The following is an 18650-nucleotide window of genomic DNA, read 5'->3' as shown; positions in this document are numbered from 1 at the left end:
TAGCTATGTCATTATTTTATTTTTATTTTTGAGACAAGGTCTTGCTGTGTCTCCCAGCCCAGAGCTCAGTGGTACAGTCTTGGCTCACTGCAAACTCTGCCTCTCGGGTTCAAGTGATCCTCCCACCTCAGCCTCCCAAGTAGCCGGGACAACAGGTGTGTACCATGACGCTGAACTAATTTTAGTACTTTCTTCTTGTAGAGACAGGATTTTGCCACATTGCCCAGGCTGGTCTCCAACTCCTGGGCTCAAGCAATCTGCCCGCCTCGACCTCCCAAAGTGCTGGGACCTCCTGGTTCTTTACAAAGCTCATGGCTACCTGTGCTCTCTGCTGCAGTCCACTGTTAGGGTTGCCAGAGAAAATATGACACCTAGTTAAATTTGAATGCCAGATGCAATATTTAGAACATGTTTATACTAAAATGTCACTCATTGTTTATCTGACATTCAAATTTAACTGGGCATCCTGTCTTTTTAATTGTCCAGTCTGGCAGTGCTATTTGCGGTGTCAGGAGAAACCCTTTCGACAAATGGGAAAACTGAGGCTGTTGGTCAAGGTCACACCCCAGGCAGGAGAGGATGGAGGCCATGACGCTCAAGTCCTAGTCTGGGGCACTCTTTTTGCTTCGGAGCAGCCTGCGCTGGGGGCAGAGCCCTGGGTTTTTCTTCATTTCATGGTACCCCTTTGCCAGAACTGATTTGTTCTGCCTTGGATTGTGGTTCCTTCATGCCCTGCGTCTTTTTTGGCCACTTTCAGCCTCCTTCCTCAGTGTTTAGATTATTTTCACTGCCAAGATGAAGTGTCCTCACTCCTGTGCCTGTGGGGTCGCAAGGCTGGACCTGAGCCCATCAAATCTCCTCTGATCCCCAAGAAAATGCTTCCTTCCATCCTGGATTTTTGGGAACAGCAGCTTCTGTGCCTGGGGGAAAAAACTGTCTCCCCAAAGAGCTGGAAAGGGAAGGAATTTTCTAACCAGGAGTTAAAGAGGAAGAGGGATTGTGAGTCACCTATGGTTTTCCAGAGGATGTGGGTTTTTAGCTGAGCAAATGGGAATTCCACGTATTGATAATCATTTTAGTGGAAATTCAAATGTATTCAATGCCTCTGTCTAGTCAGTTGAAGCAATTTGCATGCAGACTGAGGCCAAACCTTCCTTCCGTCCCCTGGGTCCTTGCAGCCGGGAGGAAGGGCGTGAGAGGACAAACTAACATTTATTGAGCTTCTGTCTGCTGTGTGTATATCACATGCACTGGGCTGGGCAAGCCTCGCAAAGCCGAGGTCACTGGTTAGAGAGGGGAAGAGTCGGGCTTGTCACCTGGGTCTGAATGCCTCAATTCCAATAAGCCACCGGTGGCTCCCTGCAGCCTCAGAGGTGAGAGGGACTCCAAAGAGCCCTCTTTGAGTAACTGAAACCCTTTGGCAGGCCCTCAAGAAAACTGTGCCTGATTCCAGAATCTGCTCAACAAAGACGATTTCTGTCCTTTCTATTCAGAGTGACACAGAGGAAATTTTGGCTCCTCCACAATTTAATAGAACCCAGAGAACATGTGATCTGGCCACACACCCAGCATGTGAGGTGCAAGGGGTTAGTCCACCTTGTTCTGCACTGAATCATCACCTGGCTTTGTTTCCTTGTCTATACAGCAAGGTCAGATACCTCACCACCTGGCATGCACCAAACCCTCTTGTGCCCAACCCTGTGTCAAGTTTGTAATGGTCACCACAGCCCTCTCAGGGTAGGAAGTGGGCCACCAATTTACAGTTAAGGAAACAGGCTTTATCTTCTGACCTCGTGATCCACCCACCTCGGCCTCCCAAAGTGCTGGGATTACATGCGTGAGCCACCGCGCCCTGTCTGGCTTTCTTCTTCACCATCACCAAGCCACTTTTACCAAGCACCTCCTTGGAGCTGTGCTCTGTGCTCAGCACTGGGATCACAGAGGTGAGGTCCTCAGAGCAGGCACCTGGCCTTCGTCTGGCAGCACAGGTGGTAGCCCCATAAGCACATACAAAAAGGATGGTCAGTGTCAGAGGGGTCCTGAGTGAGAGGCATGGGGGCTCAGGGGCCTGACAGCAGGGGCACGACCTGCTCTTGGGGTCAGGGAAGTGATGTTAGCACTGGAGGCTGAAGGACAAATGGGCATTAACAATGCCAGTGGGGGGCACAGCACTCTGGGCATAGGAAACAGCTTGAGCCAGGGTCGGGAAGCTATGTCAGTGGCTAAGCGTGTCACAGCTAAGGAGGAGGAGCAGGGCAGGAAGGTGAGATGCGTGCGCAAACATCATGAAGGATGGGCACTGGACGCTCACTCCCACGTTCGCCTCCAGGGTCCACTGCTACCATTCAGGGGAATACAACTCAGTTCTTCCCAGTCTCCAGCCTGACCTCATGCCCTGTCTCACGTGAGACATGACAACAGGACAGGCAACCTTGAGTGCTTTTTTGGTCAACAGCCAACTCAGGCCTTATGAGCATGGACTGTGGGGTCAGACAGACAGACAGACAGACAGACTGACTGACTGACTGACTTGGGTTCTGGTCCTGTCTCTGCCTCCTGCTTATTGCTCGATCTGAGGCAAGTTACATCACCTGTCCCTAAGCCTCAGTTTTCCCATCTGTAAAATGGAGTGGGACTGACAATGGTGTTCACCTCCTGGGGTTACTGTGAGCAGTTGGTGAGCGTCCATGCTGCCAGCCTTGTCCCTGGCATGTCGAAGTTGCGCAGAGTGACATTTAGCGATTGCTAAGGAGGCTTCAAGGTGGGTATTGTGCATCTGGCACACAGTGGGCGCTATTTAAATGGTGACAGACAAGGCTAATTGTGTTCTTGGTGGGGTGAGATGAAGGGTGCAATGTCGAGTGTGGTATCTGGGAGCTTAGAGAAAAGTGGGAACAGACTCCAAGTTAAGGGCCTTACTCATTCTTCCTTCTCATGTGGACGTGACATTCTGAGTGGCCGTGGCCATGCTGCCCTCGAGGGTGTCTGGTACACAGTAGATGGCAGCTCTGTAGGATACTGGCCTGGAGCTTTCTTCGTTCCTCCCCAAAATGCTTTTATAGCCCAATGTGAGGGTCCCACCAACACAGGCGGACCTGCCCTGTGCGATCCAGCACCTTCTATCCTGCCAGCCAGGGGTCTCTCTGCCACGGACTCCGTCTGCCCTGGGGTTGGATGCCCAGGCCAGGTCTCTGCCCCCACCACACACAGACCCCTTTGGAGAGGTCTGCCAAGGCAGAGTGGGACCTGGGGAGTGGGGTGCTGTGCCATGACTCCCTGAGGCCCCACACAGGTGACCGTCTGGTCTGTACTGAATTCATTTTCACACAACAAGCCGCTTCAGGCATGGAGGGAGGAAGAATGAGCCTATGTTCCCGAGCTGCTGGTGGCCCCCCTGCCTGCCGCCCGCCCTGCCTGGCCCCTGGCGGAGCAGGACTCCTCCAGCAGAGCCGGCTCTGTTTATTTGTGCATCACGGAGAACTCTGGGCAGGCCACCCTGGCTGCCTTCATCCAGGAAAGGAGAGAGGCAGCAGCCAGAGGGACCTGTGGACATGCAGCTCTCTGCAGACAAAGCTGGCCTCCCTTCTAATCCGGCCTCTCTCCCTCCTCTCAAGAGACCACCTTGGAATGACCTAGAAGCTCTGGAGTCAGGCTTTCTACTGTGAATCCCAGTGGTGCCCTGGCTCTGTGACTTCACTCAAGCCCTAATCTCTCAGAGCCTCAGTTTCCTCATCTATAAAATGGGGACAGTAGTAGACTGATCTTGAAGGGCCGTGGTGAGGAATTACTGGGTTAAGGCAAGTCAAGTGCCTGGCACAGTGCCTGGCAACTGGCATATGCTTGTTATTATCACCCGTTTAACTGAGCCCTCACTTTCTCTGTGAGATTACTTGATGGGACCTGACAGCAGAATTTCTTTCTTTTTAAAGATAGAATCTCTCTGTGTCCCCCAGGCTGGAGTTGAGTTACGCTACCATAGCTCACTGTAACCTTGAACTCCTGGGCTCAAGAAATCCACCTGCTTCAGCCTCCCAAGTAGCTGGTACCACAGGCATGCACCACCTTGCCCAGCTAATTTTTACATGTTTTCTGTAGAGATTGAGTCTCCTTATGTTGCCCAGGCTGGTCTTGAACCCCTGGCCTCAAGCAATCCTCCTACCTGGGCCTCCCAAACTGCTGGGATTATAGGCATGAACCACCACGCAGTGCTTGGCCTGAAAGCAGAATTTCTTAGCAAAGGCTCAGCTAGGAGGTTTTGTTTCATCCAATCAAATGGGAATCCTAAAGTCCAGGAAGGGGAAGCGTTTGCCCAAAATCACACAGCCCAGGCAGGGCCAAGGCCAGACTCCAGTTGTTCTGGGGGTGAAAGAGTGAGAATCGGCATCATCCCAGCCAGGCTGAGCTGCCGTCTACAAACTCCACACCGTCTGTCTCGTCTGTGTCTCTCTCTCTCCTCGGGAGCATTCCATCGCACAGGCCCCTCGGCCCTTCCTGCAGGAGCCAGGCAGGAATGTGATTTTTCATTCTCTGCCTGGCCTCCCTCCGAGACGTCTCCAGGCAGCTCCGTCAGGAACGCCACTTCCTATTCTCGAGCCTGGCTACCTGGGGCAGCCTTTGTTCCGACCCTTCAGACCTGTGCCCCAACCACAGAGCACTTGCCAGGGGCCTCCCTAGAGCCTGATCAGATTGTGGGAAACAGAGTCCCAGAGAGGTCAGGCACATTGAAATCACACAGCAGCCAGCCACTTAGATCAGTCAGGGAGGATGGACAAGGGGGAGAAGAGGGCATTTTCAGGGTCTCCCTTTCTATGAGTGCAGACTTAATGTCATGGCTGTGGCCGAGGGAGTGATGGAGTGGGCAGAAGTGAGATTTGAGGGGAAAAGCGCAGGCTGGTTAAGAGGAAAGCCAGTTGCTTCTTTGCTCTGTACCAGGGTTCCTGGACCTTGCACTACTGACGTTTGGGCTGGATGGTTATTCTTGGTGGGGGCTGTTCTGTGCACAGCAGGATGCCCAGCTGCATCCCTGGCCTCTGCCCACCAGATGCCAATAGTACCTCTTAAGTTTGGCAGCCGGATATGCCAAGTATTTACATGTTCAATCAGTTACTCCTGGAAACAAGGCTGGCTGGCACACAGCATTGTTCATCCCCACTTGTCACATGAAGAAACTGAGGCACGAAGACATCAAGATCCCCCAGTTCACACAATGAGTGAGTCCCAGAGAAGAGTGAGACCCGGTGGTCTGCTGTCCACCGGGTGGACAGAGAATGAAGAATCACATTCCTGCCTGGCTCCTTCGGAAGGGCAAGGGGCCTGTGCCGTGGAATGCCCCCGGGGAGAGAGACAGAGGGATGGGGTGGAGTTTGCAGATGTCAGCTCAGCCTGGCTGAGTGCCTTCTAGAGCCTTCCTTGAAGAGGAAGACTGTGGAAAGGCCAGGTGGGGCATCATGGGGACAGCGCTCAGCCAGGCTGAGCTGTCATCTGCAGGCTCCATACCTGTAAAGGGAACTTGGCTTTCTAGGTCTGGGGACTCCGTTGTTCTCACCTCAGACTGGCTGATGCGATCTGAAGCTGGGCCTCCAACCTGGCATCTGGCATGTGTCAGCTGATTGTAGTGTCCCACAGGGCCCACCACCAACGGTGGGATTTCCGGGATCCACAGCCTCACTCCTTCCCTGCTCCCCTCCCCAGAGGCACCTCCCCTCATGTAGCTGGAAGAGTCACAGCTCCCATTTATGCCTTATTTAACTCTTGCAAGCAGCTCTGGGGGGACAGATCATTGCCCCCATTTTATAGAGAGAAAGGCTGAGGGTCCAAAATAGTCATATGAAAAGCCCTTCATCCCTGGTACGGGGCTAAAGAACCAGATATAGGAGAGAAATATTGAATATAGAAAGAAATGGGGATAGGGGAGAGGCAGCAATCTAGAAATGAACTTGGGCAAGGATCTTTGTGAAGTTTATTCCCGCACTTTAGTGGAGGTCTCTGAAGAACAGTCCACATTCCAAGATCAATCCTACAGAGTGACATCTTCGGAAGCCCAGCCCCAGGGACCTCAGGGATCATCCCCACCACCTAGGCCAGCCCCCTGTTGGCCACTGCTCACAGCATCCTCTTCTCTTTCTCCCCAGGGTGACTTGGGAGTGTTGGGTCCGATTGGCTACCCAGGACCCAAGGGCATGAAGGTAAGCAAGGGATGTCCCCCGCTTCAGTCCCAGCTGGGCACCCCCAACCCATTTCAGCCCAGAAGGAAGGGCAACCTTAGATGATGCTGGGGAAGGGAGGATGGCAGGCTGCTCAGAGAGCTCCTGGGAGGAAGCTGGGCAGGTCAGGAGCTCAGCCAGCTCCGGCCTCAGAGCCAGGCTTCATCTGTATGTCATTTAGGCCAGACATCTTCCTCTAGCTGAGCATGAGTCTGACATGGTTCCGGGCCTCAGGGCACTGGAAGTCCAGTGGGGGACATCACCAGGGCTATAGAAACTGCCATGGCAAACCAGTGAACTCAGCGCACCCCGGAGTGGGAAGGGCGTGCAGCAGGAAGGCAGTCCAACACTGGAGGACCACATCCCAGGGACGACCCAATTTAACCAACACGCGTGGGACATGGCTCGTTCAGCCCTTCCCTCCCCATCAGTGCCTTCTTCCCCTGGGTTTGTCTGCAGTGCTGCGATTCACTGCCTCTTCTCATAGCTCCTTCAGGCCACACCCTTGCCCTGTGACATGGGAGTCATTTGCCCCTTTTACAGATGGGAACACTGAAATTGGGGGATCTGGCACAGGGCTTGTGACAAGTCACATGTAAGCCAGGGCTCCTGACTTCTGTGACCTGGAGTCCCATCACAGCCAGCCTTGGGTCTTTGTCTTGCAGGGACTGATGGGCAGCGTGGGGGAGCCCGGACTGAAAGGTGATAAGGTGATCTGAATACTCCCTTATTGCACTGTGGTTTCTCTGCATGCCACCCCCCTCTCCGCCCGGAGGCTGCTGCTGATTTCTCGCCAGGTCCACTCCCTTGCACTCTTCCTGCCTCCCCTCTGGTCTCCCCTAAATCTGTGCTCCCCAGCTTCTTCCTGGTCACTCTGGGTGGGGCTCAGGCAGGTGGTTCTGGGAACCCAAAGACCTCAGCAGATAGGGCATCAGCAGCTGTTGCAGCGGGGTGGGGGGGCAGGTATGTCGAGGCAGGGGTCTGAATCCAGAGAGTAGAGCTGAGGCTGGTGTCTGGGCTTCGAAGGCAAAGCCACGGAGCAAGGAGGGTGGCAATGTGGGCACAGGAGGAAGCAAATCCACACAGACCACCCTGGTGTGGAATTGGGGACCCAACCACAGAAAGCATCCCGGCTGGAAATGCGACTCTGAGCCCCTGACCCACTTCTCCTCCCACTGCCACGGGGGTGGCCACCCTTGCCATGTGTCCTCTGTGCAGCCCTGCTGCTGAGCTCTTCCTGTCTCACCCGGTGCCAAACCACAGTTGGAGGTGGGAAGACGGGCCCTGGGGGCCCAGAGCGAAGCAGAATCTGAATAGCAGAGACACAGGGCCCAGCACTCCTTGCCCCCTGCTCTGTGGCCATCTTCCTGCCTGTCCTCTTCAGACTCTTGGCAAACCAGGATCCCCAAAGTGTGTGCAGGAGGGGTTCAGGGCAACATTCCAAGTATCCACAAGACTGAAGGGCTGACTGCTGCGCAGGCCCTCCCATGGTCAGATGACACCACACCTGTCTCCAGGTGTCTCTGCTTCCTCCCACACCTGAGTCATAGGGTCAGGTGCCATGCTGGGCACCATCTGAGTGCACCACATGGATCCACCCATTAATCCTCCAGCCCACTATGAAATACGAAGCTTGCCTGAGGCCACACGGCTGGTAAGTAGAGAGTCACCTGGTTCCAGAGACCTCACCAGTGGAGCAGAACTGAAGTCAGAAGGTCAGAGCTGGTGAGGCTCTGGGGAGGGGGGAAGGTCACATTTTCACAGTGCCTGCATGTCACAGCTGGAGAAATCAAGAACCAGAGAGAAAAAGAGATTTGCAGGCCAGTGGACTCTTAGAACATTAGAATTGCTGGGTGAAAATGGACGCAGCCAGATTGGGTAGCCAGCCGGATGCAGTGCCAGTCCCCGTCCCTTCTTTGCCTGTTTCTACCTCTCCCATCTCCTCCTGCCATGCCCAAGCCTCTAGCCACCACCCACCTCTGCCCCCTCACCCTGCTGTCTGCTACACCCCTCTGCCAGAGCCCTCCCTCTCTGAATGGGCTTTCTGATGGAGACGGGGTGGGGGCGGGGGTTCCCCTTGCTTACCTGTTTATCCCAAGGTTTGAAACATCAGTGCTCTGGAAACGTTGAAGTCATGGACAAGGGAGAAAGGAAGCTGGGGAAGTGAGAGTGTAGGCAGCGAGCTTTTTATAGGTCCCTTTGCGGAGCTGCAGGAACATGGAAATAAATGTGTTACATAGAACTCAGCTGGCCTGCTGCTGGGAGTTGCCTGGGACATTTAGAGATGTGAAAACTCTGAAAAAAAAAAAAAAAAAGGAGGAGGAAATTATTTTTGTTCCCATAGTTTTTAGGAAAATCAAATGTCTTTAGGGGAAAAAAGAGCGAGAGGGAGAAAGGAACCCCTTTTCCTTTGGTGGGGAGGAGTCTCACGGCTGTGTTCCGATCGGCCACGTACACATCACATCCGTGTCCCCTGGCCTTACCCTGGGCTGACAGAGCCATCCCTTCATGTTCCGAGGTTGCTCCTGCCTCAGATCCCAGATTTTCCATGACCCAGCCTGGCCTCAGTCCCACTTACAACCGCTGGCTCCCTCTTGCAGCCTGGAGAAGCATTCTGGAAGCAGATCTCCTGCTCCGAGCCCAGCTCTTTTCAAATTCATTGTCCTGACATCCGAGGTGCCTTTTAAACTTTCCTTGTTTTTCTATTGTAACTCTTTTTTTTTTTTTTTTTTTAAACCCCTTCCCCCCCCCCTTGCCCATTAAAAAAAAAAAAAAAAAAAATGTCCTGTGGTTTCCCAAACACCAGGATGTTGTACAGGATTTTCCAACTTGGAAAAACCAAAGTTCAAAAAAAGTTTTTTTTTTTTAATTCTGACTTTTGTTCTACTAAGGAAGTTCTTTTGTTGGGTCATGGCATTAGCCATGCGTGGGTTTTCTAAGGGCCTCCATTCTTCCGGGTTTTTCTCCCCATTCTTCCTCCTGCTCCCCGGGATGTAAATGTTTTGTGAATCCTGGGGCCAACAGAGTGTCAGTCATGTCCAACATGGAGGGCTGGATAGGGTGAGGTGAGGCCTTTGTCAGGTGGTTCAGGCCCTAAGGGGAAGCAGCTCCCAATCTGGACTGCACCCGTTCAGAACACGGCTAAAAACAGGGAGGGAGCAGAAGAGACCTCCAGCAGCCAGAACCAGTGCGGTACATTGTATTAGGAGACAAACACCCAGACCTAAGTCAAGACCAATTTACTCACTGTTTACACGTAGTCTTAACAAGCCAAGACACCTGATTTCCCATGCTATAGCTGATTAAAAGCAGTTAATTAGAAATAGACTAGCTGCCTGTAATCCCAGCGCTTTGGGAGGCCAAAGCGGGCGGATCATCTGAGTGCAGGAGTTCAAGACCTGCTTGGGCAACATGGCAAAACCCCGTCTTTACTAAAAATACCAAAAAAAAAAAAAAATTAGCCTGGTGTGGTGGCATGTGCCTATAGTCCTAGCTACCGGGGAGGCTGAGGTGGGAGAATCACCTGAGCTCAGGAGGTCAAAGCTTCAGTGAGCTGAGATCATGCCACTGCTTTCCAACCTGGGCAACCAGAGTGAGACTCCAACTCAAAAGAAAAAAAAAAAAAAATAGACCAAAGCTGATTGCTGACACAGAAACCCCCACAGGAGGAGAAAGTCACAGCTCAGCCTGATTGTGAAAAATATCAAACAGCAGACACCAACACTCCGAAACCACGGTGGTGCGGGGCCCTTATCCACACTGCCCTCGCCCCTGTGTCATAGTACTAGTTGAGGATGAGGAGGTTGAAGGCTTAGACACTTCATTTGCTCTGAGTCAGTTCCCCGGGTGACACTGGGCACTGGGCAGCTTAGCTTCTGTTAGGGGCGCTTTCAGCCATCCCAAGCAGCTCCAGGCAAGTCTGCACATCGGCCGGTTCATCCCCCACCGTGGCCTGCTTTCCTCACCAGGGGCCCGTCCTTTCCTCTCACAAGGCTGCTGCCGGCCAGATCCGACTTGGGGAGCAGCCTCGGCACAGCTGTACCTCAACAGGGGTTCTGTGGGGGAGGCTTTCGGAGCCCGTGTGGTCTCTATTGTAACCTTCTTTGCTGATGTGTACTTAGGGTGAACAAGGGGTTCCAGGTGTGTCAGGAGACCCCGGATTCCAAGGAGACAAGGTAATTGCATTGGATTTTCCCCTCCCCCTGCCCCACCCCCACCCTGCTGTTCCCCTGGTCCTGGCTTCCTTCCTAGGGCCCGTCACAGGCCAGGACCCACCTGTGAGATGGCTGCCTTTGAAATTGATCCAGCCTTCTCCATCTTTGATCCACTCATCATCTCTTCTTTGGACTTCACTGGGGCCTTCCAGCTTATTTCTGGGCCCCAGCCTCTTGCTTTCTCTGTCTTCCTTACTGCCTCCCGACTGTTCTTCTGAGGGTAAAGCTCTGCTCTCTGCTCCCACACCATCCAAGCTCCCTGTTGCTCTCAGAATGACACTCTGGCTCCCTAACCATGCATCAGGACCCCAGTGAGTGCTCTCTCTAATACTCCCCCGCTATCCCCCTTCCAGCCCCACTGAACTGCCCCCCGTGTGCCTCTGCACACACACACAAGCTGCTCCCACCCAGGACTGCCTCCCCCAGCCTCTCCACACCACCCTGCTCAGAGGCCGTTTTTCCCACCTACTCAGAAAGTGGCCATTTCACTCTCTCAGTGCCCTGAGGGGCATGTCCTTCCCTCGCTGGTGGCGCCACGTTTCTTCTCTGATTTTGGGGTACCTGTGATGAGTCCCCTGCTGGACAGTGAGACCAAGGCTCCAGACGGCCCTGATGGAGCTCGGCTCAGGGTCCTGCTCTTGATCGCGAATATTTAGGAAAAGGTTGAGGGAGTGAGTAACTGGCCTTGCTCACTGACAGATCGACTACGGGGTCAAACTGAGGTGGCCTTGACTTCCAGAGCCCAGCTGTGGGTCTGCTGAGACTGGCTCCCCTTTGCCTGTGTCTGGCATCATGTGGCCATATCTGGACTCTCCCGGCCAGTCAACGAGGCCCAGATGTTGGCCAGCTCTCCCTCTTCCTCTCCCCTCCCTCCTCGCTGGCCTGTCCTGACCCAGCCTCCCATGGCTCCACGTTGTGAACCATAGCAGGCCTGGCGTTTTCCCTGCCGGACCTAGTCTCCAGGGTTCCCCAGGCGTCAAGGCACCACAGAGCCTGCGTGCAGCCCCAGGGTCCCTGATTCTTCCTGGTGAGGACAGGCGCTGCTGTTTTATGTTAGCATTTCCTAGGGGCCAGCCTAAAGGGGTGCCAGGCAGGTGTGATCCAAGCCAGAGCTCGCAGCAGGGAAAGGAAGGAAAGAGTTCATCCCCCTCCAAGGCGGGCGTTCTCTGGGCCTGGGGCCAGCAGGAGGAGTGGGTGGCTGTTCACCTGGCCTTTTCTCTTCCTCACTAACCCCAGCCTGCTCTGGGTCTCTTCCAGGGGAGCCAGGGGGTACCAGGGTTCCCTGGCGCACGGGGGAAGCCAGGGCCTCTGGTAAGTACCTGCTCCTCCAGCACCCCCAAACTTCACACTCTCCAACTGATCATGGAACGTGGCTGAGGACACCCTGACCTCCAGGACTTAGTTCTGTCCTGCAGCAGAACTCCTGGGGACAAGCAGGGCAGGGAAGGAATGGGATCTGCTCATTTCATAGATGAGGACACTGTGAGAGGCTCAGAAACTCACCCAGCCTCAGAGGCAGGCCTTATTCACTCACAAAGCTCTGATGAGGATCTAGGGTTCCTGATGCCTTGTAAACAGTAGTGATGTTATCAATAACAGCAGTGGCTGTCACTCATTGAGTGTCGCTGTGCATCAGACCCTTTCTGTACTATGTTTCTTTGAAGGCTACCAACTACCCCAGGAGTTAGGGAATTAATATTGCTCCCATTTTACAGATGGGCAAACTAAGATTCCCAAAGGTGAAGTGACTTGCTGAGGGTCCCATGGCTAGGAAGTGCAGGAGGCAAAGTTTGAATGGTCACTCCTAGTTGTCCAGGCAGATTTTATGCACATGTCCCTGAACTTTCCAACCACCTGCAGCCAGGGGAGTAACGAAGGAGGTTCATGGAAGGTGGGGCCCTCACCCCTGCCTCCCTGCAATCTCTTCCCTTCCACAGGGCAAAGTTGGAGACAAAGGATCTATTGGGTTTCCTGGGCCCCCTGGACCCGAGGTATGTGATGCCCCATTTCTCTGTCTTTCTGCAGCTAGGACTCGGTCTTATCCTTGGGAAACTAAGGCCCAGAGCCGGGGAAAGGCTTGCTTTAGGTCATGCAGGATATGAGAGATGAGGCTGAGGGGAGAGATTCCTAGATCAGCAATCGTTTACATTCCCCCTCTGCTCTTCTGCTTTTACTGAGAGGCTCTCAAAAGTCAGCAGGGACAAAAAGCTGGCCTCAGAGGCCTCTGCCAACTTTGTGGCCACCGCAGCTTTGTGATTCATGAAAGCCCTCTGTGCATTACTGGGCCCCTCATAGGACATTCTCCACTTAGATTTCCCACTCCAAGCCCTGGAATGTTCCTAACCACCCACAGCCACTCTGGAACTTTCTAACCACCCACAGCCACTCTGGAACGGTTCAGGGCTCAGAGCTTCTGGGTATGGGGAGCAAGAGGTAAATGCAAAATTCGGGCTTTTGAATGAAGAATGAGAAATAAGGATAGATTTAGCAATTCATATAGTAACTCTAGTTAAGTAAGGAGAGACCCTGAGGGTTTCTGATGCGTGTGATCATTGGCATAGGTAGCTATACCTGAATGAGAAACTTGGAGTTCACATGTAATGGAGCGAAGCAAGCTGGCTGAGTTCTCTTTGACCCTACTCTCTTTAACATGGGTCTCGTGTCTGGAGAGCTGGGCTGAGCAGAAGCCAGGGCTGCTGTCCATCTCAGGATCATCAGCACCCAGGGCCAACCCCAGCTGGAGCCCCCTCCCACAACGCCCAGACTTCTGGGTCTTGCTCGCCCATGAGCTCTCTGCATCCAAGACAAAAGTGTGACTCTGCGGATTGGCCAGACCCTTCCAAAGATCGTTCCTGCTATCACTCAGATGGATGAGGAAATGTTTCCTAAAAGCTACAAGTTCTGACTTTCCACTGTGTTGACTTTGGCCGTGACACAGTCCTATCTTTAGACAAATGGACTTGGCCTCTCCTTCATGGCCCCAATTCCCTCCTCTGGTCACTGGAAAAAGGCTTTTCTGGGAGTCGGGCTTTCCCAGCACTCTGGCCCATGAGGGTGGAAAGCATGCTCCCTCACATTTATGAGGCACCTCCTGGTGCCAGGAGGCCTTGTAGTGTCTTCGAGATGAGAACTTGCTGAATCGCCACGGCAGCCACATGAGGGAGATATTACTACCACCAGTTTACGGTCGAAGGAACTGAGTCACAGAGCCGGAAAGTGGCTTCCCCAGGATTGCTCTGCTATGTAGGAGCAAATAAGGTCTGCTTGGGCTCTCTCCTGGGTCCCTGGACAATTGAGCCATCAGCCTCTCCCATCTTTGTGTCTGTTTTGATTGGCCGACTCTGTAGCAGAGAGATAGCTCTGCTCCACTGAAGGCGGAAGCTGATAAGCACGGAAGCTGATAAGTGTGTCAGCACTCTGCCTGCTGCTTCGCCTGCTTTCCCAGAGACCGTGGGAGGGAGCTCCCGCTCTCCAGCATGAGGGTGAATCCTCTCTTACTCATCAATGGGTCAGATGCGAGTGAGTAGCAGCATCCCAGCTGCCAGGTTCTCTCGTAGAGATGGGCCCGCCCCAGGCAGACTTCTTTTCCCAGGGTACAGGACCCAAAATCATTTTGGATGCAGATTTTAACTGAGTGCTTGCAACTTTGCTTGTTCCATTTAAGCTTAAGAACAGCCCTGTAAGAGAGATGCTAGGGGCACCATTTTACAGATGAGGAAGCTGAGGCCCAGAGAGGCTAAGGAACTTGCCCAGGGTCACACAGGAGAAGGACAGGTCTCCGGGAACTGGGGAACTGGTCTCCAAATTGTGCAAAGACCACTGTGGGGAGAGGGAGCCCCTGTACTCTGTGGGGCCCTGAAGAGGAGCACGAGGATACTGAGGGGAAGGGAGGTGACTCCGCTGCATGCAGAAAGAACCTTGTATTGCACAGTCTTCCACGGGAATGGCCCTCATCAGGAAGCAGGGAGCCCCCATGGGTGGAGTGGGGCAGAGAGAGTCCAACACATGTGGCCAGGATGTAGGAAGGACTTCAGCTTAATTAAGTTGGCACTTCCCAGTGCTTTCAAAGTCACAGCAAACCCAGAAAATAATCCTCTCTGCAGGATTACTGCAGTCAAAAGACAAGACTTCTCAGGGCAGGGCGTGGCTGGCTCTGGGGAGCAATGTCCCTGGACACCCATAACTCCAACCCAGTAGCAGCACCAGATTTGAAAATAACGACCTTGAACGTGACCTTGCATGTTACAACCTTCATGCTTTCCTGCATTCGTCCCATTTATTGTCTCAGCAACTCTCTGAGGTGTCAGGGCTGGAACCACATCTGTTTTAGATCTCAGGATTGTGGGGTCAAAGTGGTTAGCTGACCAGCCTGGGGGCCCATCCCAGCAGGATGAGATGGAAGCCCAGTTCACTCCCCCTGTAAGATGCAGACCTGTAGCACTCCCTTCACGGCCCCCCTGGGTGACCCTGCTCTCTGCTTCCCTGCAGGGATTCCCAGGAGACATCGGCCCCCCTGGGGACAACGGCCCAGAAGGCATGAAGGTGAGTCCCTGCCCAGGGTAGCTGCAGTTGGAGAAGCAGGCAGCTCTGCAAAAACCACAGGCCTCAAGGGCTGGCTGCCTGGCTTGGAAGTAGGGGTGCCTTGCCAGCCTGTGATGGCGATGGAGGTACCGCCTCTGAGACTCCCTTTTTGTTCCCTTCTCCCCAGGGTAAGCCTGGAGCCCGAGGCCTGCCGGGACCCCGTGGGCAGCTGGGGCCCGAGGTGAGACTGTCTGGCCCTGCTCCACTGCCCATCCTGGCCTGACTGCAGCCCCCAGCCTGCCCTGTCCTGGGTACTGAAGGCCTTAGCTGGAGGCTGGAGTCCCCTCAGCCAGGACACCACCCAGGGCTGCCCCAGACTCACCCACCAGCTCATCCTATACAGCCCTGCCCTGTGCTCCCTCCAGGAACCTTCTCTGCCCTGCTATCACCTGGCAGGGTGGCTTTCCCTCACCCTCCCTCCGCCGCACCCTCATCACCCTGAATTTTTCTTTCCCGGAACTGCTGCCACTGTCATGCTCATAGTAGCAGTTTATCAGGGCATTGATGGGGGAGTGGGAATTATAAGCCCCATTTTATAGGTGAGGCCACTGAGGCCCAGAGAGGAAATGAGAGTCGGGTCTTATGGTTACTATCAGGCACCACAGTGGGAACCCAGGTCTGCTTGAGCTCAAAGCTCATGACATACGTCCTATGCTGTCAACTCGGCTTTCCGGGAGTGGCCTGGGGGCACCTCCAGAATATTAGAATGACGTGCACAAATAGTGGCAAAGCATCGATTTGCTTATTTATGTGCACTTGGTGAAGTGGATGGGGAAGGGTCTCTATGGGGCTGCTGGAGCATCAGGTGGGCACTAGATGGGCGGGCCCCTGATTTTGCCCTGTGCACAAGGCCATGCTTAGCCTTCCCATGCCCCACCTACCTTAGCTCAGATGCCAGGCCCCCGTGACACATAGCTCTGGGTTGAGGGTGCAGGAAGCCCAGATTCACCACCAACGCAGGCGGGCATCCAGCTGACATGGATCCCTTCTTAGGCTGGCTCTGGGTCTGGCGGGGTCCCAGCGCTGGCTCTGGGAGCCACCACGTGGAGCTGCTTTCCTGGAAGCTGGGGGAAAGGAGCTGGGGGGTGGCTCTGGAGGGAGCCCCTTGGTCAGGCCTGGCATGCCAGAAGGAGCCTGTTCAGAGGCCGCCTGAGCCTGTGGGGGTTGCGGGAACATGGAGAGTCTCATGGATCAAAAATGGGAAAGAAAGGGAGAGGAGGGAATGGCACCAGCTACGTGCTTCTGTCTACACTCACATTACCACTCAAAAACCCTATATATGTCTGCCAGTTGTTCACAGCTTCATTCATTCATTCATTTATTCATTCACCAAACACCCACTAGACACTGCACCGTCCTGAGTGATATTTGGGGGTGGCTGCAAGAATGAATAAGGCATCTTTGCTGTCCTCCAGGAGCTCGGTGAAACCAGTTATTACACTTGAGGATGATCTTCTCCACTCTGGGAAACTGAGGCACAGTGAGGCTGAGATCTGCCAGTGAGCAAACAGCAGAACTCAGAGCTTACATCTTTGAGCTGCAGCTTGAGGCTCTGTTCCTCACAGCACGCAATGGGGTTTAACTCTCATGCCCAGGACCATGAAGCCCAGAGTCTCCATTCACTGGAAGTCACTGTGTAACCTGGGCTCTAGGCCATGACCAGTGGAGCCTCTGCCCCGGGGGAGGTCCAGGCAGGTGGGCCAGCCGTGCCATTGCTCTCTGTCCAGGAGGCCTCTCCTCTGTCCATCCCTTTCCCTCCATACAGGATAAGATCTCTGCAAGTCCAGCTGGATTAATTTTCTCCTTTTTTCCTCTCTCGTGTCTCCCAATTCTAGGGAGATGAGGGACCCATGGGGCCACCAGGGGCCCCTGGCTTGGAGGTGAGTATCACTGGCCTGGGGGAGGGGGGATTCATGGGCGCTAAACCAGCTGTGCACTGGCAGGGCAACATCTGGCCAGTACTCCAGAGAAGCCATCAGTGAGGGCCTGGGACCAAGCCAGAGAGAGGACTAGGACAGACCCCAAAGGAGAAAGACAAGAGCCAGGAAACTATCACTGCCCACGTCTTATATGCTGGGTGCTTCGTGTCAGTATCCTCCTGGGTTCTCCCGTGTCACAGGGCTGCTTTCCTTGGTTTCATTAGAGAAGAGGTAAATGAGAGTGAAGGCTTCAGCTCCACATCTCACAGCCAGGCAGTGGGGACGCCCTGCCTGGGACCTCAGCCCAAGCCCTCTGCACTGTTGCAAGCTGCCTTCCCGAAGTCCCTTGTCCCACACCCCCTCTTCATCACAGCCATTGCATAAACCAGCAGTTCATGAAATTTGTGGTATCTGGACCTCTTATGCTCTTAAAAATGACGGAGAACCCAGAGCTTTGTTTGTGTGGGTTACATCTACTGATATTAGTAATTAAAACCAAGAGACTTTAGATGTATTTATTTATTCATTCATTGAAGATTAATCATAAACTCATTTCCTGTTAGTGAAAATAATAGTTTTAGGAGAATTCACTCAATTTTCCATGGCAAAATAATTGAGTGGAAAGAGTGGCATCGTGTCACTATTTTTGCAGATCTTTTTAATGTCTAGCTTGATAGAAGTCAGCTGGCTTCTCCACTTTGCTTCTGCTTTCAATCCGTGGACAGTATCGCAGTTCATGCAGCCCCACAAGAGTGAGAGTGACAAAGGCAAATGATATCTTCGTGTGATTATGAAAATCATTTCAACCTTGTGAACCTTCTGAAAGGATCTTAGGGATCCCTGGAGAACTCAGGCCATACTTCGGGGACCACTGGCATAAACTTTCCCCTTCCCAGTGCCCCTGATCATCGGCAAAGACCCTTCATTTCCCTCGCTCCCTGAAGGCAGGTGTCATCATCCTCATTTGCAACAAGAAGACCAACCCTGAGTTCACACAGCTGGAGACCCTGCGTGTATTTTAGGACAGCTGGCCACCTGGTGACTCAGGGTTCTGTGTTCCTTTCTTCCCAGGGCATTGGCCCTCTACAGCCATGGGTACCCTGTGCCAGGTCCTTGGAGCTCCTGGACCCCAGCAATGTTGCCCCTGCCCAACTTACCTCTCTCTCTGTTGCAGGGTCAGCCTGGCAGGAAGGGGTTTCCTGGGAGGCCCGGCCTGGATGGCGTGAAGGTGAGGGGACCTGGAGATGCCTGGGGACAAGACGAAAGAGGGGGTCCTACATATGAGGGCCCCAAGTCAAGCCCCAAATCCCATGGCCAGTTGTGAAAAGGGAGAAAAAATTGGTCCCCATTTGGAATAAAGTATTGGAAAAAGAGAAACAAAAAATGGATATAACCTAAGCGTCCAACTGGGGAGGATCATTCAAGTAGTAGGGGATAGCACAGCCACCCTAGACAGTAAGTCAGGCTATTTTACAGGACGGGAAGATGCCTGCGCATGGGGTAGTGGTGGTGGAGGAAACAGGTTACAAAAGGAGATGCTCAAGTGTGAGCCAGTGGCAGGGGCTAGGTTGCACCTCCCTCCCTCCCTCCCTCCTTCCTTCCTTCCTTCCTCCCTTCCTCCCTCCCTTCTTCCTTCCTTTCTTTCTTCCTTCTTCCCTCCCTCCTTCCCTCCTTCCTTCCTTCCTCCCTCCCTCCCTCCTTCCCTCCTTCCTTCCTTCCTCCCTTCCTCCCTC

The 18650-nt window shown here is 53.6% G+C and overlaps 1 protein-coding gene across 1 annotated transcript in view; it reads left to right on the top strand.

The window, feature by feature from the left end:
- COL27A1 (collagen type XXVII alpha 1 chain) overlaps positions 1 to 18650 on the top strand; it is a 157880-nt gene that overhangs the window by 70251 nt on the left and 68979 nt on the right. Inside the window, exons 18-26 of the mRNA XM_037739202.1 lie at positions 6132 to 6185; positions 6869 to 6913; positions 10325 to 10378; positions 11675 to 11728; positions 12355 to 12408; positions 14906 to 14959; positions 15126 to 15179; positions 16834 to 16878; positions 18092 to 18145. Of these exons, the coding sequence (XP_037595130.1) occupies positions 6132 to 6185; positions 6869 to 6913; positions 10325 to 10378; positions 11675 to 11728; positions 12355 to 12408; positions 14906 to 14959; positions 15126 to 15179; positions 16834 to 16878; positions 18092 to 18145 (468 nt within the window). The remainder of the gene's footprint in view (positions 1 to 6131; positions 6186 to 6868; positions 6914 to 10324; positions 10379 to 11674; positions 11729 to 12354; positions 12409 to 14905; positions 14960 to 15125; positions 15180 to 16833; positions 16879 to 18091; positions 18146 to 18650) is intronic.

The sequence above is a fragment of the Cebus imitator genome, unplaced genomic scaffold (assembly GCF_001604975.1).
Source record: "Cebus imitator isolate Cc_AM_T3 unplaced genomic scaffold, Cebus_imitator-1.0 Scaffold64, whole genome shotgun sequence".
Taxonomy (NCBI): domain Eukaryota; kingdom Metazoa; phylum Chordata; class Mammalia; order Primates; family Cebidae; genus Cebus; species Cebus imitator.
The sequence above is the reverse complement of the archived record's forward strand: the minus strand, read 5'-3'. Positions and strand labels throughout refer to the sequence as shown.